This window comes from Acinonyx jubatus, chromosome A1, assembly GCF_027475565.1.
Source record: "Acinonyx jubatus isolate Ajub_Pintada_27869175 chromosome A1, VMU_Ajub_asm_v1.0, whole genome shotgun sequence".
Taxonomy (NCBI): domain Eukaryota; kingdom Metazoa; phylum Chordata; class Mammalia; order Carnivora; family Felidae; genus Acinonyx; species Acinonyx jubatus.
Genome location: NC_069380.1, coordinates 4403383 through 4428154, shown reverse-complemented (window position 1 = coordinate 4428154; position 24772 = coordinate 4403383). Strand labels below are relative to the sequence as shown.

General features: G+C 45.8%; 1 protein-coding gene across 4 annotated transcripts in view; it reads left to right on the top strand.

Annotated features, from left to right (window-relative positions):
• The window catches only part of MIPEP (mitochondrial intermediate peptidase), a 162927-nt gene continuing 138155 nt past the window's right edge, over nt 1-24772 (top strand). For 3 of the 4 annotated variants that reach the window (XR_003421937.2, XM_015087410.3, XM_027064544.2), the window contains exons 1-7: nt 1-295; nt 2971-3144; nt 6562-6650; nt 9604-9690; nt 15183-15246; nt 19580-19762; nt 20806-20962. Coding sequence is in view for 3 of the 4 variants with exons in the window: in XM_015087410.3 (XP_014942896.2) it covers nt 107-295; nt 2971-3144; nt 6562-6650; nt 9604-9690; nt 15183-15246; nt 19580-19762; nt 20806-20962 (943 nt within the window). In the remaining variant the exon portion in view is untranslated. The remainder of the gene's footprint in view (nt 296-2970; nt 3145-6561; nt 6651-9603; nt 9691-15182; nt 15247-19579; nt 19763-20805; nt 20963-24772) is intronic. The other variant, XM_015087409.3, reaches the window with a different exon arrangement.

Here is a 24772-nt window from a genome sequence, read left to right as displayed (position 1 = left end):
GCGGCGTGGCCCGCTGCCTTGGAAACGCGGTGCGCGTGCTCCCGGCGGGAGCTGCGGTGCAGGGGCGGGGTCTCGCGGCGGGGGAAGGGGCTGCTCTGGGCTCCAGATGCTGTGCGCCGGGAGGCTGGGCGGGCTCGGAAGCCGGGCAGCGCCTCTATGGCCCGGGCGAGCGGGCTCGAGGGGCCTCGGAGCCAGGATCCGCGCCCGAGGGGTCAGCACCAGCTGGTTCCCGGTGGGCGCCGCCTTCAATGTCAAGCCCCAGGGCCGCCGCCTGGACCTGTTCGGCGAGCGCCGGGTGAGCGGCGCGGCAGGGGCTCCCCTCGTATCCCCCGCGTGCCCAGCAGGGATCCGGGCCGCGTGTTTTGGGTCTGGGAGGAGCCGGGCAGCGAACCCGCTTTGTACAGTAGGGTGTCGTGTGCGCTCTCGGTGACCTTGCCCGTCACCTCCTCTTTGAGGGGCTGGTGTAAGGGGCGCGGGGCGGCCCTTAGGGGTCCTGCCCCCCAGAATGTGGGTCCTGGGACCTGCCTCGTGTGAGCCCTCGCTCCACGTGCACTTAAAATAGTTCATTTTGGCGGTGGCGGTGAATCCCGCCTGCCGGGTCCCGCCCTCGCCTCACACTGGGACCAACCCCAGCTGAAGTGCGCTTCTGCCCCAACCCAACCCTGGTGCCTTGGCGCCTGGCCCTGCAGCTCACGGGCGGCGTCGTTTCCGTGTAATTACTAATGCCGGCGATGATCGAAATGCCGGTTTAAATTTTTTCCAAAGCTTTGGGCTCTTCTTGTTATAAAACACAAAAACTGTTGAGAGCCGTCTAATTTCCTATAATGCGATGGCGTTGATCACGTTGATTTCTTCCCCCGGGAAGTCACTGACTGAATTCTCTGGTTCCTGTTTATTGCTACGTCCACACACGCAGCAGGTGTCTGGCGTTACGTAGGCAGTCAATATTTACCGAGTGCCTGAGTTAAAGGTGAAAGGAAGGCACGCTTGAAAGGGATTTACCCTTCTATTCCTGTTGTACTTTACATTTGTGGATTTTACCCTCCTCAGGTTGTTAGTTTTATGTTTGCCTTTTAAATTTCTTCATTATCTGTACCATTGCCTTTCTTAGAAGAGCCTAGGATACCGTTAACAGTGAGCTTACTGATTTGAGTGTTTTCTTATTTGATCTCTGCCATTAGCTTTGACTGTTTTAAAAATATTTTTGTATGAAATTGGCCAACTTCCATAGGGGTAAATACCAGAATAAGGTCTTAACATACTTGGTGAGAGGAGAACAACCACGTATAGGTATTGAGTAGAAAGATGAAAAAAGTGTTTGGTTTGGGGTGGATGAAACAGAACTAATTTTAGCTTTTTTTTTTTTTTTTTGGAAGATCACGAGTTTAGATACATTGGATTTTCAGGTACCTGAATTGGTTTTTCATTAAACAAGAGAACAACACAAAACCACAAAGGTTAATGTAGTTTTGTTTTTTTTTTATCATTTCCATAACTAGTAGTCTGAGGTTTAGAATTCCCAAGAGCAGTGTGGAGAGGTGTGCTGGGGAATGAAAAATAGTCTGTACTTGAATCAAATTAAATCAGTGTAGAGAATCTGATTTGGTTTTGGTCCTGATTCTGCTCTACCTGCAACTGTCTTTTTTTTTTTCATTATTTAATCAGTTTGGAGAGAGGTTAATTTCACGCATCCCTTCTTGCAGAAAAGGCAGGCCTTATCGGTCCTGAAAATTTTACCTCTTGCTGTTTTCCAAAATCAACATATTAGTCATCTGCAAAGTTGAACTACAGAGCTAAGCGCTGGTGCGTTAATTTGTCTCGTCCACGAGTTTGCGCGTGTGGTAGGCACTATGCTGGGCAGCTGGTTCAAATGATGAAAGCGGTTCCTCCCTCTAGGATTTTGCCTTCTCAGGAGAGACTTTCAAACAGATAAATTGCAATACAGAAGTATGGAAAAAGTGTGGGCTTTGGAGATGTACGAAGCGGGCTCAAGTTCTGTCTTTCCCACAATTAATGACCTCAAACTTTTTTTTTTTTTTTTTTGGCTTCTTAAAGTGTGTTTCCTTATGTGTGAAAGAAGAATGATGGTTCCTGCACTAGGATTATGTGATTTAAATGAGGGAACCTGTGTTAGGTACAGAATTCTCCTCTTGGCGTGCAGTAAATGCATAGTAAATGCTTTGTGTTTTCTATCCTGCCTTGCTGGGTGCTGGAACGAGTGTGTTTGAACTGGTAGAAAAGGATGGTCATTCCCATTGGATTAGTGATCTTTGTCCTTATGAAGATGCTGACATGCTTTTGGAAAGTATAAAATTTGCTGCTTTCAGCCAATGAGTTGGTTTTAACATGCTTATTAAATCTTCCTGAAGTATCTATGTGCTCAACTCATCCTCTCTATCTTGAGTTGTGGAATACTTGGTTCTAGGTACTGGACTGGACCCAATGGCCAGCAGCGTCCCCAGAAGACTTTACATATACTTTCTAATATAGTATACCTGTATCCATGCTGTCAGATATGTACTGTCATCCCCATCGTGCTTAATGAGAAACTTAGACCCAGGAGGAGAGAGAACTAGGCCAACCGGGGTCATATGGCTAATGGTGGTTACAGCTAATATCTATTAAATGGCTTTCTGCATGCCAGGCAGTGTTGAAATGCTTTAAAAACACGTATCATCTCATTTAATCCTTGTAACTACTTTATGAGGTAGGGTCTGTAGTAGTGGCTGAGCTGGGTGTTGAACCTGTATTGTTCTATTTTTGTTTTGTATGAAATAATTAAAAATGAAAAAACATTCACATTCTTAAAACAGGTGTCGTTTAATCTATGGAATGACGTGGGAAATGTGAACATGGCATTATGTGATACACCAGTGAAAACCGAGATTTCCTCTCCGAGAAAAGGACTTACACTTAACACCGAAAAATCGTGTTTTTAGTGACAAATGGGAACTGTTCTCTGGATTGCAGGGTCTTTTTGGAGTTCCTGAGCTCAGCGCCCCAGAAGGATTTCGGGTCGCCCAAGAAAATGCCTTGAGGAAGGCAGACTTGCTTGTGGAGCGTGTGTGTTCCGTGGCACCTGGGCCCCAGACCGTGCTCATTTTCGACGAGCTCTCTGATTCCTTGTGCAGGGTGGCCGACTTGGTAAGACGCTTGGTGTGAGCCTCGAAACTACCTGGGTGTCGAGCTGGTAACGTTTAAGCTAAGTTTATTAGGTTTAATGCTAGACTATAAAGTTAAAAGCATCTGGTCCTCGCTTTGGCAACATGTGTGCTGACAGCGTCTGAACCACGTGAGAGCTGACTTGTTCTCGTGGGAGAAAGTCATTAGGAAGGGAAAAATGTAGAGGAAAGGGTGACATGTAGAACTTATACTTTAATACGTGTAGTTACGAAAATAGCACGTGATGTATAATCAAACAGTGATTACTCGTATGGCAAAGATTCCTCGTAAAAACTTCTATGAGAGTTTTAAGAGGACATTTACCTGCACATGACAGTAAAATTAATCCTATGAAAAGCCAGTTTTTATTAACCTTTTCAGAAATGTCTTTTCCGGTGAAAACTAAGATTTGGATACGAAACTGATTGTATTAGTGGCTTCCTTTTTTCACATTTTGAAGTTGAAACAGACCTATACCTCGGTCTCTTCGCTGAGAAGCCCGTTGCTGAGATAGAAGGCACACGTGTATCTGCCCTAAAGAGCCACGTCTTCAGTAGTCACGTCGTTAGAGTGGCGCACGTGATCCAAAACTGAACCCTCCTGAGCCTGTCTTCTTCGTATTAGACTATACATTGCCTTCCCTTCACATTCGTTCAGTGTCGAGCCCCCACCACGTGCCAGGCTCTGTTCTAGGCACTGGGAATGTGGCTCATGACGCTCACGGTCTCTGGCCTCAGGGAGCTGATGTTCCGATGTCAGCTTTTTTTTTAGATCTTATGAGGCACCAGGCCCTGGTAAGAGGTTTACCTGGATTAACTGAACTAACCTTCTTAGCATTTTCAGTTGGGGAAAGAAAGGCAGTAACAGGTTAAGTGATGTGCCCAAGGTCACTCTCCAGTAGGGGGTGGGGCTGGGCTCAGAGTCCAGGCGTTCTGGCTGTAGAACTCACGCCCTTAACCCGCTGCTCTGAACCTCCTCCTGGCTGGCTGGCTGCTTAGGTCAGATGAGTAGGTCTCCCTTACCTGGAGAGGTTGGAGTGTCACTTAGCTTTTTAAAAAGGATTTATTTTTAAAATTATCATTTGGCAAAATTGGCTTCTTTCTGGGGCTGGTGTAGTTCTGTGAATTTTAACTCACGTACTCACGTAGCCACCGCCACAGTTCGGGTACATAACCATCTCATCACCCCCCAAAGGCCCCTGTATAGTCCTGCCCAGGCCTCCCCTCTTACCTCTGGCAACTACCCACCTGTTCTCCCTCCCGCAGTTGGCCTCTTTTAAAATGTCAGATAATGGGGCGCCTGGGAGGCTCAGTCGGTTAAGTGGCCGACTTCGGCTCAGGTCATGATCTCGCGTTCCGTGAGTTCAAGCCCCGCATCGGGCTCTGTGCTGACAGCTCAGAGCCTGGAGCCTGTTTCAAATTCTGTGTCTCCCTCCCTCTCTCTCTGACCCTCCCCCGTTCATGCTGTCTCTCCCTGTCTCAAAAATAAATAAACGTTAAAAAAAATTGTTAAAAAAAAAAATAAAATGTCAGATAAGTGGAATCACTTGCCCTTTGAAAATGACCTCTTTCACCCAGCGTAACACCTCCCCATCCTTGTTTTTTGCATGTTTGGAAGTCACTTCTCGGTTTTATAGGGTCTCGGTTTGCCCTGCAAATGCTTTGGGTGGAGGAGGAGAAGGGAGAGGCACTCACTGCCCAAGGACCCCTCACACTTCCTCCATGTAATTGTGCCGATGGAATCTGCAAAGGGACATAGTTGTCAGGGAATTTCACTTACGTGCCATCAAGTACTGGCTTTATGTCTTCGTTGGTGGTTTATTTGTTGTCTTAGCCTGCATTTTAATTAAGTGGTGGTCTAGGATTTTTTTTTCCCCCCAGTTTTGCTGTTGCCCCTCGCTGAGAGATCTTAACTCTCTGCCCCGTAGCTTGTCCTATTTTTAAAGTTTTTTATGATTATGAGGTATAGTAGTATCGCATTTAAAAAGTTTTAAATATGACTTGTATGTGGAAATCTTTGAGTAAAAAAGTCAAAGAACCTTCTGCCTTTTCTTTTTTAAATGTTTGTTTATTTTTGAGAGAGAGAGCGTGAAGAAGGGGTAGAGAGAGGGAGAGAGAGGGAATCCCAAGCAGGCTCCGTACTGTCAGCCCAGAGCCTGATGTGGGGCTCAAACTTATGAACCATGAAATCATAACCTGAGCCGAAAGCAAGTCGGACGCTTAACAGACTGAGCCACCCAGGTGCCTCGAACCTTCTTCCTTTTGAAGTTTTAAGGTTTTATCTGCCAGTAGGATCAATACCATAATAGGGCAAGGATTTTATAAACTATGATTTGCCACCAAATGGACATTCGCTTTCTTTTTCTTTTTTTAATACATTTCCTATGTAACAGTATTGTTTCCCTCATCAGTACTACAGATGAATTTTAAAATGTATGCCAGTATCTTGAAATTAATATTGATTGTAAATTCTGCAACGTGTAGATTAGTAATTTGTACCAATTGTAAATTCTACATAGCTAATTTTTCAGGTACTGTTATCTCATTGTTACATCAGATGTATAAAACTATGGACTTAAATGTTTTTACATTGAAAACTAATAATAAAATTAGGAACTTTTAGCTTGTGGTGATTTTATTTCGTATTCTAGTCATACATGTTGTTTTCTCAGAGAACGAGGAACATCCGTGATATTTTGTAGTTCCCTTGCGTTTTTCTTTTGAAGTATACTGCAATTAACGTGAAAACTAAAGTCTTAACTTTACGTGATTTCATTAAAAAAGTACCAAGAAGTGTAGCTCAGTTAAATGCTGAGGTCAGCGTAGCAGCTGCTGCAGGCCCTGGTGATTGTGAGTCATGGGAGCTAAGGGTAGGAATCCATTTTTATTAAAAGGCCTGTAAAGAGAGGATGTGCCTTTGTTTTCTGCACAAAGGCTAGAATGTAGTTAAATCAGTCTTGAAACTGTGCTGTGTGTCAATTGAAACAAAAAAAGAGAAGCCTGTAAGAGCTGTTCTCTGCAGCCAGGTTAACATGTGAGAAGCGCACCGTAAACGATCTTAGCCAGAAAGCTGTAGAGTATTTGAAATAAAATTCTGCTTCTTTTGAACTAGAATTAGGGAGAATTCACTTGGCGCTTACGTTTGAAGAACGGCTTTCCTAAGACGAGGCCAGTGAACGTATTTTCTCTGGAACGATCCCCACTGGATCCCGGGGACTCACAACACGTTGAGACAGAGGCCGCTTCGCCCGACTCGTGTAGGAACAGCTCAGTAATGGCAACGCCGAGGTCGGAGCCAAGGGGCTGACTCGACGGCGGAGGGTTTCCCTTCTGCCCTCTGATCTCGGAGGAGAGCCTTCCATCACACCCCCCTCACGGTTTTGTCTTTCTTCCTCATTAGGCCGATTTTGTGAAAATCGCCCACCCCGAGCCCGCGTTCCGAGAGGCGGCGGAGGAAGCCTGTACAAGCATCGGCACCGCGGTGGAAAAGTATGTTCTGTCCCCGCCCCCTCCGTTGCGTCTCGGGCGACGCGGCTTTGTGGATTTGCGCTTTCGGACGTTTGTCCGCAGGGTAGGGGACTGGGACGGGGATGGGGGCGGGCCCCGGCCCGGCACCCGCGGCCCGGCCCCGTGTCTGTCTGTCCGTCCCGTGCCCCCCCCCCCGTCCGTTTGGTCGCTTGGCTTCCCCGCCAGCGAGGCGGTCACGTGCTTTGCCTCGCGTTTGCTGCGCGGAAGGCGGGCTCACACCGCGGTCGCGTGAGGCACCGAGCGAAGCTCCGCTGCCCTGGTGACCGTCGTCGCCACGTTAAGTCAGAGCCTCTCCGAGTCGCGACGCCGGCAGCCCTGCAGGCCCCCCAGCTCGGGGTCGGGGAGGGTCTAGGGCGGTCAGAAAGCCGGGCCGGGGCTGTGACGCAGCGGGCTCGGGTGACCCCGAAGGGCCTCGAAAGGCCTTGCGCCGCCCACGAGAGCTCCGCAGCGCTGGCGAAAACCGCCCCCGGGGGGCCGCGCGGGACCGAAAGCTCTTGGGCGCCCGACGCGCCGCCGCCGCCGCCGCACAGCGTCCCCCGCGAGAGAGCGCCGCGGCTCGCCCGGCCCGGCGTGGACGCGGTGGCCTCCCGGCTTGGACGGGGACCTGCTGCTCCTGCCCCGCGGAGCGTCTCCCGCTCTGCTGGGGACAGTGCCTGTGATCTCCTGTCGCCACTGCTGCTCACCGTGGCAAGTTGAAAGAGACGAAGCCGGTCCCTGCCGGCCCCAGGCACCCGGCACGGGGCGGGGGCGGCACCGGGGGGGGGGGGGGGCTCCTTGGGAGGGAGCACGCCCCGTCCAGGGAAAAGTCCCAAGAAACGAGTCAGAGCTGCCCGGGTGCCCGCCTGAGCCACCTTGATTGAACGCTGCATCGGGCCTGAGTCTAGATGCGGTTCCGGTCTCATGGATGTGGGTTCCGAGTTGTGGGGGGGACCACAAGGGAGCCATGACCGAGAGCCGGGTGTTGTCCTGAGCATCCGGGCAAGGTCCTCCCTTCATCCTGGAGACGTGCGCCAGTCTTTCCTTCGGTGCCACACTCTGGCCACCGCCCGAGGCCTGCCGAGGGCCTGAAGGGAGGGTCAGGAGGCAGAACTCGCAGCCTTCACTCCATTCCCCGCCCTGCTCTCCATTCTCAGCACCAGGGCTGCTTTTCTCCTTTGGTCTAGCTGAGCTGTATCTTTTTTTTTGTTTTTCAACATATATTTCAACATAGACATATATATATACGTATATGTGTATTTCAACATATATTTTCAACATATATTTTTTTGTTTTTCAATATATATTTCAACATAGACATATATGTGTTTCAACATATATTTTCAACATATTTTTTTGTTTTTCAACATGTATTTTCAACATATATTTTCAACATATATTTATTTTGCGGGAGAGAGAGAGCGCGAGAAAGTGAATCCCCCTGATGTGGGATTCAAACTCACCAACCGTGAGGTCAAATTAAGAGTCAGATGCTAACCGACTGAGCCACCCAGGCGCCCTTAACCGAGTCCTATCTTAACTGCTTCCGTTGATCCTCGAGGAATCTATTTCCAGTAGCGGAAATAGAAGCCTGAGATGAGGTGTGTTTGTTTAGAGTCGATGCCAGCTGTAGGCTAGAGACCTTATCTCAGGATCTTAGGACACAAAACATCACGTGGGACGTTGGGTCAAACCTCTGAAGGGAGGACACTGCGGGCTGCCTCTGAACCTGTCCTTGTGACACGCGGTGGCCCGTAGGGTGAGCAGGCCTGGGGGAGATAGGCGCCCACGTCGGTTTTCTCCCGGTTTCCTGGGAGTGATGCCCGGGTGCAGGAGCCGTGGTATGCCTGCCCTTCTGGGCGAGCATCCTCCCAGTGGCGGTGAGTGCCTCAGTCCCTTCGGTCTCTGGGGTGGCCGGTGAGAACCACAGCAACAGAAACCCTTCAATTTCTACAAAGCTGCAGGTGTTTGATTATGCACTGACTGGGGACCTCAGGTGCCTGAGTACGGACTGGCTGATGGTTCTTACCGCCTTGTCCTTCCCAGAGGACCTACCAGGCAGGGAGCAGATCGTATCCCACACCAGTTCACTGTTTAGCCCCGAGAGTGCCAGGACTTTTTGGCGTCCGGGAAAGAAGGACTGAGGACCTGACTGTGGGATGGCGACCCGGGCTGAGGGCAAAACTGCTGTTGGGGGTGGGGTTGGGGGTGGGGGCAAGGGCAGGCTGGCAAGGCTAGTGTTTGTCCACTAGGGTGGGGAGTGTGTGCTCTACACGTAGCATGTCATTTAACCCTTAGGGTGACCTGAAGCCGGACAAGCTGGGGGGATTCAAATAACTTGCCCGAGGTCACAGAGTAGGGGTTGGGGTGGGGTTGGTGTTGCAGCTCGAGGGCGTGTCCCTGAAGCCCGTGTCCTTGAACTCTCCCGGCGGTGTGGGCCTGCCACTCTGGCCCAGGAGGGCAAAAGTTACCCGGGTTCTAGGCTCTTCACTCGGGAACCGCAAAATCTTTGTGCCCATCCTTCCTCCCATCCTCGCTCCTTTCTCACTAAAAGGACCAAAAGAGAAGTGGCCATTGGCCTATTGCTAACGGAATGAGTTCTCAATGGCAGCGGGCTCAGATGGCCAGCTACGCTCCTCCCGTCCCCTCCCTCCCGACTGCTCTTCTGCTCCCAGCTGCTGGTTGCGGCTTCAGATGTATCCTCTTACCTTTCAGAACCCTCAGTACCCCGACATCCCCGCCTGACGGACTCCCCGTTTCTGTTCTAACTGCGGTGACGCTCTCTCTCTTCCAAACGAAGAGACAAAACCAACCCCCAGAACGTTGGTCTCTGGGCGCGTGCATGCTAGGATGTCACACAGTTCTCTTAATGTAACGCTAAAAACAAGGTATGAGAAAGTCATTTAATTGGTTTTTTTTCCCTCTGTAATTTTTCTAGGTTGAACACAAATGTGGAATTATATCGAAGTCTGCAAAAATTGCTAGCTGACAAAAAACTTGTGGATTCCCTTGATCCAGAAACCAGGTACTGACGGCTTTGCGTTCCTTATGGTTGTGACCACAGAGGCCAGCGGATGGCTCCCCCACCCCCACCGCGTCCCCGCACTCGCAGCCCCCTCCGTCTGGAACATTTCTTCCCGGAGTCTGCACGACTCCTGCACTTTCTTTAGGCCTTCACTCCTCCTCCTCTGTACCAGGTCATGCCCTGTCCTCTTACCCTGCTTGTGTTCTCTTCTTAGTCCTGACCTTTTCCAGTATTTCTGTTTGCTCATTTGTTTACGTCTCTCCGCCACCCTAGATGGGGAACTCCGGGAGGGCAGGGAACTGGTCTGTTTTGTTCAGAGCTGAATCCCGGCTCCTAGAGCAGTTCCTGGCCTGTAGTAGGTGCTTACCAAAGGAATGAATTCCTCTAAACAGTTGGGAATTACACTTTGCTTCATGCATGAAGTTCCATCATCGATACCACCGGAAGATAGAAACCAGTTGATTTTATTGACTGGTGGGATGTCAAGATCCTTGAAATGATTTCCTTTGGTTCCTTAGATGACCTTCATTATTCCGAACTGAAAAAGCTACATTTCTAGGTCAGCCCCCCAAAATATTTGATACAGGATCTTGGATACCATGTTTCTTTGCGCACATTTATGTACGTATTAATAATTTTATAACTTTGTCATTAAGCCATCTATATATTACTCATCTCGTGGCTCAGAGGGTATACGTTTTCTTACCTGTTTGTGTTGTTTACTTCTTTTCACTCTCCGATTCTCTCTCCTCCTGCTTCCTTCTTTCTGTCTCCACACAGGGCTTCTGAGCCCCCACGAAGCCCTGCTCTGCAGGGATCCGTCAATAATGGGGTTTTGTTATTTATCTGATGTATGAGTACCGTGCCATACGAATTGCGCAATGAGGCTGTCTTTGGGGCATTAATTTCCCCCGAATTCCTAGTATGCAGATACTTGTTTGACCTTATTTCACTTCGTCAATTCTCGTGCTGAGGATACTGGGAAAGCTGGTGGTATCATCAGACTGGTTTGTCTTCACTCTGATTTTAGGCTTGAGCCTGATACTGTCTTCATTTGCAAAACAAGGAGAGCCTGAATGCCTGCTCATTGTGCTGCATTTATACTCAGCTGGTGTTGACTGAGTAGCGACCACAGGTTATTGTCTGATTTTGCTAAAGATCGACTTTTCTGTATTTAATGTATAAAAATTGTAGTGGAATAGCGGACCATTTTAGGTACAAAGGACTTGTTCTGACAGGATGCATACCGCATTTCTAGATGTTCCTAAAAATGCCAACGGGATTTTTATGTTATTTTTTATGTTTCTACTTTTAAATTTTTTAATGCTTTATTTTTGAGAGAGAGAGAGCGAGCATGTTGGGGGGAGGGGCAGAGAGAGAGAGAGAGAGAGAGAGAGAGAGAGACAGAGACACAGTATCTGAAACAGGCTCCAGGCTCTGAGCTGTCAGCACAGAGCCCGACCCGGGGCTCGAACTCAAGAACTGTGAGATCGTGACCTGAGCCGAAGTCGGACGCTCAACCGACTGAGCCACCCAGGCGCCCCATATGAAGTTTAAATGAAATAATGAAAGTAAAATGCTTTGCCAGTGTCTTGCGCATAGTAGCCATTCAAAGAATGAGACCCTTCCATCCTTAAAGAAAGATAGAGAGCCCGTCACTTAACAGAATAGAAACAGAGTAAGAATAGTGTTTTAATGGTTTGGGATAATGGGTCCCCTCTAGTTAGGTGTCAGTTGATAAATAGTTATGGAGGATCCCTTTTTGCTCAGTTTCTTGGAAGGTATCATAAAGAAAAGGATAAAGAGGTTTATGTGGCAAGGAATTTTATCATAGCATAGATTACAGAGTGGGAAAAATGAAAATATTTTTAGTTCGTGGGACCAAATGTTACGAACGTCAAAAGCCATGGTTTTGATGGCATTTAAAGAAATGTTCAGTGTGTGTGGTACAATTTCACAAGAAAAAGCAGGATACAAACGTCCATGTTAGTTGGCCCCCACTTACTCAAAACAAGGAGTGTAATAAACCGAGAGTAAACTGGATAGAAGCCAAGGGAAGGTCTTCTCTTGTTGGTGTTAGCCACACGTTCGTTGTCACTGAGACAGTGTCTTCATGAGACCAAAGATACTGCCTCTGCCTGTGCATTTCGGGACGGACATCCCGTTGGGTGTCCCCCACTGGCTCACCCAGCCCAACAGCCAGGGCGAGCGATGTTCCAGTGTGAGGAATTCGGTGCCCTTTACGTCCGTTCGGAAACTCAGCAAACATTTTTCCAGTACCTACTATGTGCTAATTTCTCTAACCTTATCGTAGTTAGTTTCACGTCGTCTTAAAAACATAAATAGATTGGAGGGAAATATAAGAACTTTAATAGTGGTTGTCTTTGCTGAGATTAGCGATTTTAATTTTTTCCTACATTTCTACAGTAAAGCTGTTATACAATAAACCTACATTATATAATGTAATAAACTTACATTATACAATAAATTTCCATCCCTATTTATCAACCCCCGTTATCTTTTTTTTTGCTTTTTTTGTCTTATAAAAACAAACAGAAAATACCTTTGCTAGAAAAGATAAAGTGGAATGTTTTTCTGGTTGACTGTTCAGGAAGGGAGATCACCGTGAGATAGAGATAATGGGGATATTTTAGGGGCTCGAGTGAAGCCCTTAACATTATTTAAGAAAGAAGGTGAGTGACTAAATTATTAATGTGGTCTGTTGAATTTTCAGAATTTTTAGAAGAACGTTAATTCTGTCCATTCAAAGTATAGTGGGCAATAATCAGGAAGATAAGTAGACCCTTTCTAAAGAGTCAGGGAAAGCCAGGAAAGTAGATCAAATATTTGGATAACTTAATTCCCGAAAAAAAATAGTTAAAAAAATTACTATTGACAGAAAGAGGTGTTACACTTGAAATTGGTTCCAAGCATGCAGCAGCATTAAAGAGAAAAGAAAACAAGTCCCATCAGCCAAGAAACCCCGCTTCCGGCACAGCATCAAAGAATTTAATGTTCAAGTGGCTGCTACCAGTTGGAAGAAAAACTGAAAACCTCGTGCACAAGGCCTTTGAAAAATTGTCCAAGTGTACTCTGTTTCATGTTTTTAATTATTGGGGTTTGGAAGGAGTTGAAATAAATAAGTAATTATCATGGTGGCGTTCACAGGTTTGTAGTCTATGAATAAGGAACAGGCTTCTACATGTAAAGCTAATCGTAACTATTTTTCACGCTCTGTAATACATGTATTGACTTCTTAAAACACTGGTTGCCGCTGTGTTTCGTTCTCTCTGCTTATTATGTTTAAGCATCCATGACTCCCTCACGTGGCTCCAACATAACCTTTTGCAAAGATTCTGTGTTCTCCCAACGATTTTTTTTTTTTTTTGGATTAAGGTTGTTTAGTGGAAATCACAAATGCCTCCGGAGCCTACAGCAGAGGAACCTGATTTGCTTGGTAGTGGGGGACAGCCTGCAGAGGCCTTGCAGCGGAGGATAGGGTGATTCATGGGATGCCGGTTTAATCACACTAAGGACTGCTGACCTTGACAGAGGTCGTCCTGGAGGGCTGGAGGGCTGGCAAGGGTTACAGCAGCCTGGCCTAGGCTGGTGGTGTAGGGAAGAAGGGGTTAATTCGGGTGATTGCCTCACTTCTGGTCCTCCTCCCCATCACCACCCAAATAAATAGCTACCATTTAAGGAGTAATTTTCCCATGCTAATAAAGAAGTGACGTGCATTATTTGTTACTTACAGGTTACTGATACTGGCAGAAGTGCTTTCAGATACGCTCTCGTTTCCTGATCCCCTGATAACGTATCTACCGGTCAGATTTACTTACGAGTGGTATTAGATCCTTATCTCCCGGACATCAGGGACCGTGTTTTCCACTGAAGTAGATTTTTTTTTTTAATTTTTTTTTAACGTTTATTTATTTTTGGGACAGAGAGAGACAGAGCATGAACGGGGGAGGGGCAGAGAGAGAGGGAGACACAAAATCGGAAACAGGCTCCAGGCTCCAGGCTCCGAGCCATCAGCCCAGAGCCTGACGCGGGGCTCGAACTCCCGGACCGCGAGATCGCGACCTGGCTGAAGTCGGACGCTTAACCGACGGCGCCACCCAGGCGCCCCTCCACTGAAGTAGATTTGAAGAGCTGTGTGTACTCGTCCTGTTTCCATAGCTCGCCAAATTTTCTCTCAATTAGTACATGTATGAATTCAGTATTTGGGTTCCTTTGGTATCTAACGGGAAAGTAAACAACATCAAGTTAGCTTAAAACTAAGAAGGGAGAGATGGACTTCTAAGCATAACATATTACCGGAGAAAATTAATGAAAAGGTACCCCTTCCGTTAGATGTTGTTCAAGATACTTTCTGCTCCATGGTTTCCGGTTCTTTTTAATGTCCTGATGAAATTGTTACATCAAGGAAAGGTGGGGAAAATTAGGGCATGTTTTTAAGTCTGCAGATGCATTTGATGATTATTAAAAACCTTGCTCTCACTGGGTGTTGTATGTAAGCGATGAATCATGGGAATCCACCCCCAAAACCAAAAGCACGCTGTATGCGCTGTATGTTAGCCAACTTGATGATAAATTATATTTAAAAAAATGCGAAGAAAAAAGATGTTGCTTTCTACGGTGCACGCTAGTATGAATTCTGGAAATGGTGAGGGAACCTTCCATCTCAAGTCTTAGCAGATACAGCGCTAGGTGGATGGGAGCAGATAAGTAAGGAACCTGCCTTTTAACAGCGATGCAGGAATGAAGGGTGATGGTTCACATAGTGCTGACCTGTGGAAGGATGTTTCTGATGGTCTCTCTTTGAAGTTCCCAAATTCTTCATTTGTATCCTTGTTAGGACACTTGTTGTATCTTTAACCTTGTGTTCATTCATTCAAAAAGTATCGGTTTCCTTCTGGGACCCGTGCCTTGTGGAACACACACGTCTTTACCCACAAGCAGTCTATGATACTCTGTAGTTCCGTTAAATATACATGCTGGATTATAGAGTTTTACCTACTTGCACTTAGCATGTGTACAGCCCGCAAGTAGTTATTTGGTGGGTTGCAGCAGCAAGTGTTTTTTTGAAGGAAAGATGGTGGACAGTCAAAAAGATGTCCATCTTTTCCAGAAAAAACAAACAAACAAACAAACAAAACCACGGCAGATAAATTGGCCTCATTGGAGAAATTGTCATTCCTTTGTCAGTTAAAATTGTCAGTTTAAGACTTATTGTACAGTTAGCATGATGTATATGATACTAAATCGCCCATCGGAGAGCTTAAAAGCCCAGTCCGTCAGCTAGATGTTTGGACTGACTTCTAAGATGTTAAGCTCCTGGTTTTAAAGAAAGTGCGCGCGCGCGCGTGTGTGTGTGTTGATACATCTGACTTTTGCAGAGTATGGTTGAAAAGTCCAATTTATTTACCAAGAAAGTGATTATGTGAATAATTATTGTTACCCATTGTAACCTGGGTTCGTTTTGTTTATAGGCGAGTGGCTGAACTGTTTATGTTTGATTTTGAAATCAGCGGAATCCACCTAGACAAAGAGAAGGTGAATATTTCTTCTCTGCTTTTTCCTCTTGTTTTGCTAACGTCCAGTTGGTTTCTTTGTTGCTGTCGCCCTTGTGTGTTGCTTAAATTCGTTTGTCATAAAAACTCTTAGGCTGTTTGTGTCGCGAGATACTTCGATTAGTTGTGTCTGAATGTAGTGCTCAGACTCTGCAAGTCTGCCACCCGTGACGATTTGGAATTAAGACCTTGCTTGAGACACTGGGGGTGTTTTAGATGTGCATTTAGATGGGCAATATCGGGAAAGAGGCACGTGAGCAGGAAGGCTGAGAGTTGTGAAGGTCGAGGTTGGAAGTGGACGCACAGGGAACATTGTTAAGAACTTGACAGAGGTGCGCGTGTTCACATTACACACGTCTTTGACAGATCCACACGGTTTTGTTCCGGAAACAGGAAGCAGGGGGTCTACAGTGTCTACCCTGGGACAGGAGCGACCTTATGCATTGTTCACACCCCTCCTTTCACAGATCCGGAAATAGGACAAAGTGATCTGCTCAAGTTCTCATCCTTAGTATCCAGATTTTCTAGCCCTGGCCACTTCTTCTTCTAGAACGCAGTATCCTACGATACTTGAATGCCTCATTTCAGTATGAGGGCTGGGAGAATGGGGGTGAGTTGACCACCCCTGAAAATCTGCCCACTCCACAGTTATCTCCCTACTTGCCTGCAGTCTATTATGGTTATGCTTTTTTTTTTTTTTGTAGGTATGTTTCTCCTAATAAATAGAACACAAATCCACTTACCTGTTAATAGAGGTTAGTTCGTCAGAGTATTCTAGAAAGTAGAGGTCACAGTTTTGAGGGTATGTGTCATCTACAACAGGTAACATCATTTTGATTGGTGCTGGGTTTGAGTAATGCTGGGGCCGCTTGTAAACACGTGGATGTGTTTATGTGGCTTTAAGGGCTCAGCACGAGACTCCTGACCGAACCCTGAGTCCACACATGCCTCCCAGCAGTCTTGAGAGGCTGACAGGCCCTACTGTAAATTCATGTTGCTTAAAATCGGCCTCTCTTCAAGCCACATCTTTATTACCACTTCTCGGTATAATGAGTCCGCTGTTCTCTGAGTCACTCAAATAAAAATTGGGGGTTAGTTTGCGTTTTTTTATTCCCAGTACTTTTATGCCGCAATTCGTGACAGAATCCTTGGATTGGATTGTTCTGTAGAGCCTCTGCATCTGTCCCCGCCCCCCCCCCCACCCCCCCCAACAGCTCACCTTGAACCTTATCGCCACACTGGGCTGTCCTGAAGGTCCTGGTCTTGCTGACGCTCATTATAATTGATGGTTAAGCAATTGATAATTAAGCATTTGCTGTTTGAAGCATGTGTGTTTCATCACATCTTTATAGCCTCTCTGAGGCGCTTGCTGTCACTCCCGTTTTGTAGATGAGGGACGGGGGCACCTCGAGTTTCTGTGATCTACCCAGGGTCACAGGGCCAGTAGCTGCAGGAGGCTTGGACTCCAGAGGCTGCTCGCCAATCCGGCTCGGGTTGTCTGCTGGTCAGTCTGACCTGTCTGTGAACGTTGGAGTGATTTCCTTAAAGTCTTGGTGTGATCCTTACTGTCCTGCCCAGAACCTTTCAGTCACTCTCCATTGCCTATTGAAAAAGTATCGATGGCAGCTAATACGTAACGAAGAGTGTCGGTGGCGGTGCTTTCCCAGCCTTCCCTGTGCTCCCCCGTAACTCGTGACACCGTTGGACCACTTTCGTGCGTGGTCCCCATCCTCCTCCTGCTGTCTGCTCACCCGGCCCGCCTGCCGCAAGCCCCCGCCCAGCCTTCATCCTCAGACCACCGTGTCTGCGAAGCTCTTACCAGTTCCCCAGATGAAAGTTTGTATTCATCTGAACTCCCATTTTATGTATTTCATGCACATGGCATTTACCTCTTCCTGCCTTTTCTCGAAGCGGTTCCTGTGCGTTACTTGTCTAAATTACAGGCTTCTCAAGGACCAAGAACATGGGTCATGTTTTTTTCCAGTTTTGGCCTCAGCAAATATTGAATGACTGTATGGGAATCATAATAATACTAGCTAATACTAATCAGGTCTGATATTCAGAAGGAAGATAGTGGAGAATACTGTCGTTCTTGGTAGAGAAAGTAGGTGAACAGTCTTATTATCTTATGTAATCTTCAGGAACCATGTTTTTGAAACTTTACCCAGAAGCGTTGGGTGTCAGGTCAAGGTCAGTTTTGCCAGCATTGAACTTGCTGCTTTTATGTCTTGAGTGTTCTTACAAGGGTAGCTGCCCCCCGCCCGGCAAGTAACTCCCTGGGAACTCATGAGCATTAAACATGCAAGTCAAGTAAATCTGCTGAACTTCTCTCTTATAATTTCTGTCTGTTCTCAAAGGTGCGCCACTAAGACAGGTAAGAGGAGACACGTTACCCTTTTTAAAAGAGAGAGCTTGAAAGAAAGCCACCAACATAATGTACAGATTATAAAGGCCTGTATATTTTTTTCTGTATTCTTCCCACGTTATTTCTTATTTTATTGTAAAGGTATTGCATGAATATAATTTAAAAGTTTAAAATTAATGGATGTATATATTTTTTAGCAATCATTTGATAACTTAGCACAACAATCTCATAGAATTCTTAGAAGTGCGAATACTGCATCTTTATCCCAGAATGATGAGATTCTATGCCTAGAAAATTGGTGAGGGCAGGAAGGAAACCCAGTTTTTAATTCCAGGGGGACTTTAACAGGTGGTAAATTCTTTGAAATAATCTCATCACTTTATTTTTTCATAGTCAAGGTTTTGTGGAACATTTTGGAACTGTAGTGCTATTCCCCATCTTTTGCCTTTTTGGGTTATTCCAATGATTACCATTAGGTGGTGATAAATGGTCATAGTAGAAACAAAATAGGCAACAGGAAATCTGGACTAATAAAGACCTTGAAGTATCTGGAAACTCAGTTTTCCCACGAAGTTTGAATTTTCTATATTGTAGAATTTTTGGTTATTAACATATACTTAATTGTTTCCCCAGCATCTTATCAAGTGTACATCACCATCTAAAATACCTTTTAAAAAAAAATTTAATATTTTTATTTATTTTTGAGAAGAGGGAGACAGAGCATGAGTGGGAGAGGGGTAGAGAGAAAGAGGGAGACACAGAACCCGAAGCAGGCTCCAGGCCCTGAGCTGTCAGCACAGAGCTCGACGCGGGGCTCGAACTCACAAGCCGCGAGATCACGACCTGAGCCGAAGTTGGAAGCCCGACCAATTGAGCCACCCAGGCGCCCCTCTTAAATACCTTTAAAAAAAAAAATTAGTGCTGCTTAACCATGTTTTTGGGTCATAGTACAGTTCAGAATGTGCTGAGAGCTACTGACCCCCTTCCCAGAAAGACGTGCATCTGATTTCACCCGAAGCCTTTCACAGGTCCACATGCCCGTCTAGTTTCCTAGGAACGATAACTGCAAATTCATCCTCGTCCTCCAGTAGAGCTGGCTGATTATGTGCACTGTAGTTAGGTTTCATTCAAAACATCTGTGTCACCCCTCGGCTAATACATGCTTTCTTAGGGGATTGTATATCCTCAAGGCGTGACTGCAAGAAAAAACCCCACATAGGTGTGCCAACACCGTCCAATATCATGGTCAGGGGCTCGGCGGGCTGACGGGTGCCAGGCGTGGCATACAGTCGGCCCTGCAGGCTCCGTCTGGCTCTGCCCCCCCACCCCTGCTGGCCTTCGCTAGCTAATCAAGTGTGTGCAGAGGCAGAACTGCTAACGTGGGGACCCTCTGCATGCTCGTTACGCTCTTGTGAAGACTTACAGTAATTCCTTTCCTTCCCTTTGACCTTTCTGTCTAATCTTTTAGGATCGAGGATGTTTTCAAATGTGTCCTTCAAATACTTACTCTTTTTAGCCCACAAACACTTATAAGTATCATATTGATTAGACTCAACTACCTGCTATTCTCTGATTCGCTTAACTAAGAGGTTTTTGGGGGGATAGGGAAGGATTGTGTACCTCCCAATGTTGTGAATTGCAAAGATTATATAACCTAGGCATAACAGAGCTCTAGAACATACGTAAACATTAAGCATAGAAACACTATAAAAACCATAGGATAATCATTTTGTTAAGATATTAAATACATATCAAAAATAGAATTCACATAGTTCGTAGTATATTATTATATATTTATGGCACAAGCAATATACTCAATATTCATTTCATTTAATATATTTAGTATCTTATTCAATATGTTGCTTTACTGTCTTAATAGATGGTCTGTTAAGTCAGTTGTGAAATACTACTTTAAATGCCTTTAAATAACTTTTACTCCCTCCGCATGTAGCGTAAGAGAGCAGTGGACCTGAATGTTAAAATCTTGGATTTGAGTAATACATTTCTCACGGGAACTAACTTTCCCAACAAGATTGAGAAGCATCTCTTGCCAGAACACATTCATCAAAACTTTGTAGTCGCTGGAAATCACGTGATAGTTGATGGTCTACACGCAGAATCTCCAGATGACTTGGTATGTGTATTCCCCTCGCTTTATAGTCTAGGTCTCATCTGTGTTTGCTACCGTTTGAACCCAAAATTCAGTGATAATGTAATTATACCTTTAAAAATGCCTGAGTGTTACTAAGCCCTAAAATTGGACTGTGGGATTATTAATTCTGTAAATGCTTTGAATATGAAAATGGTTTAATTATTCATCTCATAAAGAACTCCTCATTTAAATTTTTTTTTATTAAAAAAATTTTTTTTCCTAAATGTTTATTTATTTTTGAGAGAGACAGAGGCAGAATACAAGTGGGTTGGGGGCAGAGAGAGAGGGAGACACAGAAGCAGAAGCAGGCTCCAGGCTCTGAGCTGTCAGCACAGAGCCTGACGTGGGGCTCGAACTCACAAGCTGTGAGATCATGACCTGAGCCGAAGTCAGACGCTCAACCGACTGAGCCACCCAGGGGCCCCGAGAACTCATTTTTGAAGTACGATAAAGAAATATATAACAGTTACATTCTAGACTACCCAGATTCTTACTGCCTGTAGTCTTTACCTGGTTAAAGGTGCTTTAATAGCACGTGTGTTGGGTAAAATTGGGTATGGTTGGGTATGTCCCCCCAGAACCCATGACCGAGAACTCAGTCAAGTATGTGTTTATACCCCATGCTAGTTTCTGAATCTAAAAGCTTTATTCACTCTGTGTAAACCCTTTATTATTTTTTTTAATGTTTATTTTTGAGCGAGAGAGAGAGAGCGCACGTGAGTACAAGTTGGGGAGGGGCAGAGAGAGAGAGAGGGAGACACAGAATCCGAAGCAGGCTCCAGCCTCCGAGCCGTCAGCACAGAGCCCGACTTGGGGCTTGAGCTCACGAGCCATGAGATCATGACCTGAGCCGAAGTCGGACGCTTAACTGACTGAGCCACCCAGGTGGCCCATCCCTTACTTTCATTTTAAAGTAGTGATCACCTGTAGAACAGAGGGGGTGAGAGTTAGCCTATATTTTTATTGCGTGGGCCTCCGTGTCATGGTACTTATTATACCTTCTACCGTTTACATTTTAAATGTAGGTGCGAGAAGCCGCTTATAAAATTTTTCTTTATCCCAATGCTGGTCAGTTGAGATGTTTGGAGGAATTGCTCAGCAACAGAGACCTGCTGGCAAAGTTAGTGGGGTACTCCACGTACTCCCACAGAGCCCTCCAAGGAACAATAGCCCAAAGTCCAGGTAAGCTCGTTTACCCAGCTTTTTAAAACAGGATTTTCGCAAAACTCAGCTTCTATTTTACATGGCTCTAAATTAGCATTCTCTTTTAATATCCTCAGAGCCCCACTTATTGAGATTTTCTGCCTGTTTAGATAGGCCTGACCTTTAAATAGGGCCAGTAATTGGAAATCTATTCTCTCCAACTGAGGTAGTTTATTTCTTGTGCACGTCGAGAGTGAAGTCATACTTAAATTTTCATTGATGCTAATTTAAATTCTGTTCATTTTAAGTCAGCCAGTTTCTGTGTTCAACCCAACCACGTCGGTTAGGATTAGGATGAGAGGAGGGGAAAGATCAATGTGTCTGCTGAAGACAAGGTTGAATATAGGCTAGGACTATAAAAGCATGTGGGTATATGAACCTCCTTTTCAGAGAGAAGAGTGCTGGATGGGAAGGTGGGAAGAAGCATCCTGGGGTTTGTGAAAGTCTTGCCTTGTGCTCTGCTGAGCTCTTTATGATTTATGGTATATAAAGGAAACGTTACACGGTAGTACAAATATAAGCGTATATAGTAGGTTTGTTCAAAGGCATATTAAATTGCCATGATAGTTCACACAGGGTCAGGAGCAGGTAGTTGTGATGCTGGAACTGTTCAGTTCAAGATACCTGTCGGAGCTGGAACCTCCAAGACTTGGTGGTGGGTTGAGAGGGAGGAGGACACGGTGTGCTGGCTACCCTCGGTTTCCGGTTGAGCATCTGGGCGGACGTGCCCTTCACGGGTTGAGAGGGAACGCTGGAAATGAACTCTGTGTGGGCGGAAGATCACATCGTTGATTCTGTTCTGTCTTTATTCCTTCCGTGCGTATCCCTTCTCTCTCTAGTATGTTCCTGTCTTCTTCAAAGTGTTCTTAAAAATGGCCGTTTCTTTTGCAAGCAGCCGTCTCCCTTGACCCTTCGAGGCTCTCTGCGAAGCCATAGGCACATCTCACTCCCCCCCTTTGCTCATGTCGTTCCCTGCATGGGGAACAGCTCCCCCGTCCCAGTCTGTCTGTTCAAATCCTATACGGTTTTCAGCGTTCAGCCCCAAACCCACGTCTTTCACAAAGCCTTTTCACTTTTCACTTCCCTTAGATGCCCTTGTCTCTGAACAATTTGTTACACCCCATTTAGCTCCTAAATAGATCGTACGACAATTTGTATGTTTTTCTGTGGTCATTGTGGTCACCAGATTGTTAGGATGTTTTCTTGTTATTATTTTATGTACGGTTGACCCTTGAACAGTGCAGGGGTGCTGACACCCCCCCCCGCATAGTTGAAAATCCACATGTAACTTTTGACTCCCCAAAACTTAACTACTGACAGCCCACTGTCAACTGGAAGCCTTACCAATGACAAACGGTTTGTCATCCGTATTTCGTACGTTATATGTATTATGTACTGTATTATAATAAAGTAAACTGGAGGAAAAATGTTAGAACATCGTAAGAGAAAGTACGTTTATAGTACTATACTGTATCTGTTGAAAAATATCCATGTGTAAGTGCACCCACACAGTTCAAACCCGTGTTGTTCAAGGGTCCGCTGTGATAATAGTATGATGCTTACTCTGGGCCATTATTCAGTGCCTCCACAGCCCTGTGAGGTAGATGTTCGTATCCACTTTATATAGGATAGGAACCCAGGGTTAGTTATTGTGCCAAAAAGTGTCAGGGCTGAACCCTAAACCCATGCCCTAAGTGTGTGGTCTTTGTAGGCTGTTTGAGACCAAACAGATGTATAAAAGGCATCATCTTCATTCTCTGTCATCAGCCATTGATTTGACAAGTATTTACCGAGTGCCCACGATGTGTCAGATATTATTGTAGGCCCTAGGAATAAATCAGTGTGTAACACAGATGGAAATTCCTGCTCTGGAGCGGTTTATATTTCTGTAAGGGAGATAAGACCGACATAAATAGGTAAAGAACACAGTATTTTATTAGTTAATACAAGCTGTAGAGAAAACTGGATGGGGAAGGGGTTAAGGAATGTGAACGTGTGTGGATTTTAAACAGAGTTGACGGGGCTGGGGGCGGGGCAAATGAGCATAGACTTGAAGGAGGTGCAGGAATAAGCCTGTGGCTCTTAGGGGAAGAAAGTTCCAGATGGAGGCACGGCAAGGGCAGAGGACCCTAGGTAGCTGGACACATCTGAGAAGCAAAAAGGGCAAAGTGGCAAGTGGGGTGAGCGAGGGGAGCGGGAAGAGGTGGAGGCAGACGCAAGGAGGAGCTGTGTTCAGGGCTTTTCCTCAAGTGAGATGGGAAGTCATTTGGGGGTTTGAGCAGAGAAGTAGGGTGATCTGTCTTACATTTTGATGGCAGGTCATGTCCTGCTGACACCGAGATAGGCTGCAGAGAGGCAAGGGTGGAGGAGAGGCCTGTCAGAAGGGGTTTTGCAGTAATCGTGATAAGATGGCGGCTTGACCAAAGTGGTGGCAGTGGAGTCATAGGAGGTGTCAGATTCTAGAGACACAGCATTTTGAAGGGGAACCAAGATTTTTAAGCTGATCAACTGAAAAGACATAGTGAGTTGCTGTCAACTAAGAGGGAGGGGCCTGGAGGCTTCGTTTGGTTCAAGTTAAGTTGAGGTGCCAATTGGTGTTCACATGGTGATGTTGAGTAGGCAGGAGTTGAGGAGAGGGCTCTGAGCCAGAGAGATAAATTAGGGTCTGTATTTTAGGGCATGAGTTTGTCTGAGGTGTCCAGGGGAGTGAGTGCATTTGAAGAAGAACGGAAGTCCAGGGACTGAGCTCTGGGCTCTCCCAAGTTTAAGACATCAGGGATATGAGGAAAAGCCAGTCATGGCCGCGAAGAAGGAGCATCAATGAAAGAGGAGGAAAGTGAACAGAGTGGGTGGTCCTGGAGGCCACGCCAGGAAGTGACTTAAGGGGAGGACAGTGATCAGCTGACTCAAATGCTGAGGACATGTGAAATCTAAAGAAGGTCGAGGATTGACTGCTGGGGTGAACAGTGTGGATTCTCCAACCCACCGGACTTGCAGCTGCTAATGCCAGGTATCATTACGAGCAAATCCACTGCTCGCCAGGTGGTTAGCATGGTCGTATGTTAGAGTTGGGCTGTTGTGCACAGAGCCACAGAGGATATGAGTTTGTGTCCTTAAGAAATTTAAAATTTAGTTGGGGAGCTCAGTGATCTAAATATAAACAGTAACGCAGGTCAGTGTCTTTTCAGTGCCAAACGAGTGGTAAGTATAGACAGAACAATGCTAGAGGATTTTAGGAGTTCGGGAAGTTTGTCAGATGCTATGTAGTTGTTGAGGGTTTTATGAGGGAGGTGAAACTGGAAATCAGTGGTGAAGAAATGGTGAACTTTCAGCAGAGAGAAGGAGGTGGGAAGGGATATAAACCAAGGTTAAGGTGGGCACTCATATGGCAGGTGAATTAGGAAATAATTTTCCAGTGAGGCGTTTATTTGTTTTCAGGGGCTTTCAAACCCATTCTTTTATTTTATTTTATTTTATTTTATTTTATTTTATTTTATTTTATTTTATTTTATCTATTTTACTTTATTTATTTTATTTATTTTATTTTATTCTATTCTATTTTTATTGTTTTTATTTCTTAATGTTTATTTATTTTTGAGACAGAGAGAGACAGAGCGTGAGTGGGGTAGGGGCAGAGAGAGAGGGAGACATGGAATCCAAAGCCGGCTGAAGGTCCTGAGCTGTCAGCACAGAGCCTGACATGGGGCTCGAACCCACGAACCGTGAGATCATGACCTGAGCTGAAGTCAGATGCTTATCCGAGCCCCCCGGGTGCCCCTCATTCTTTTC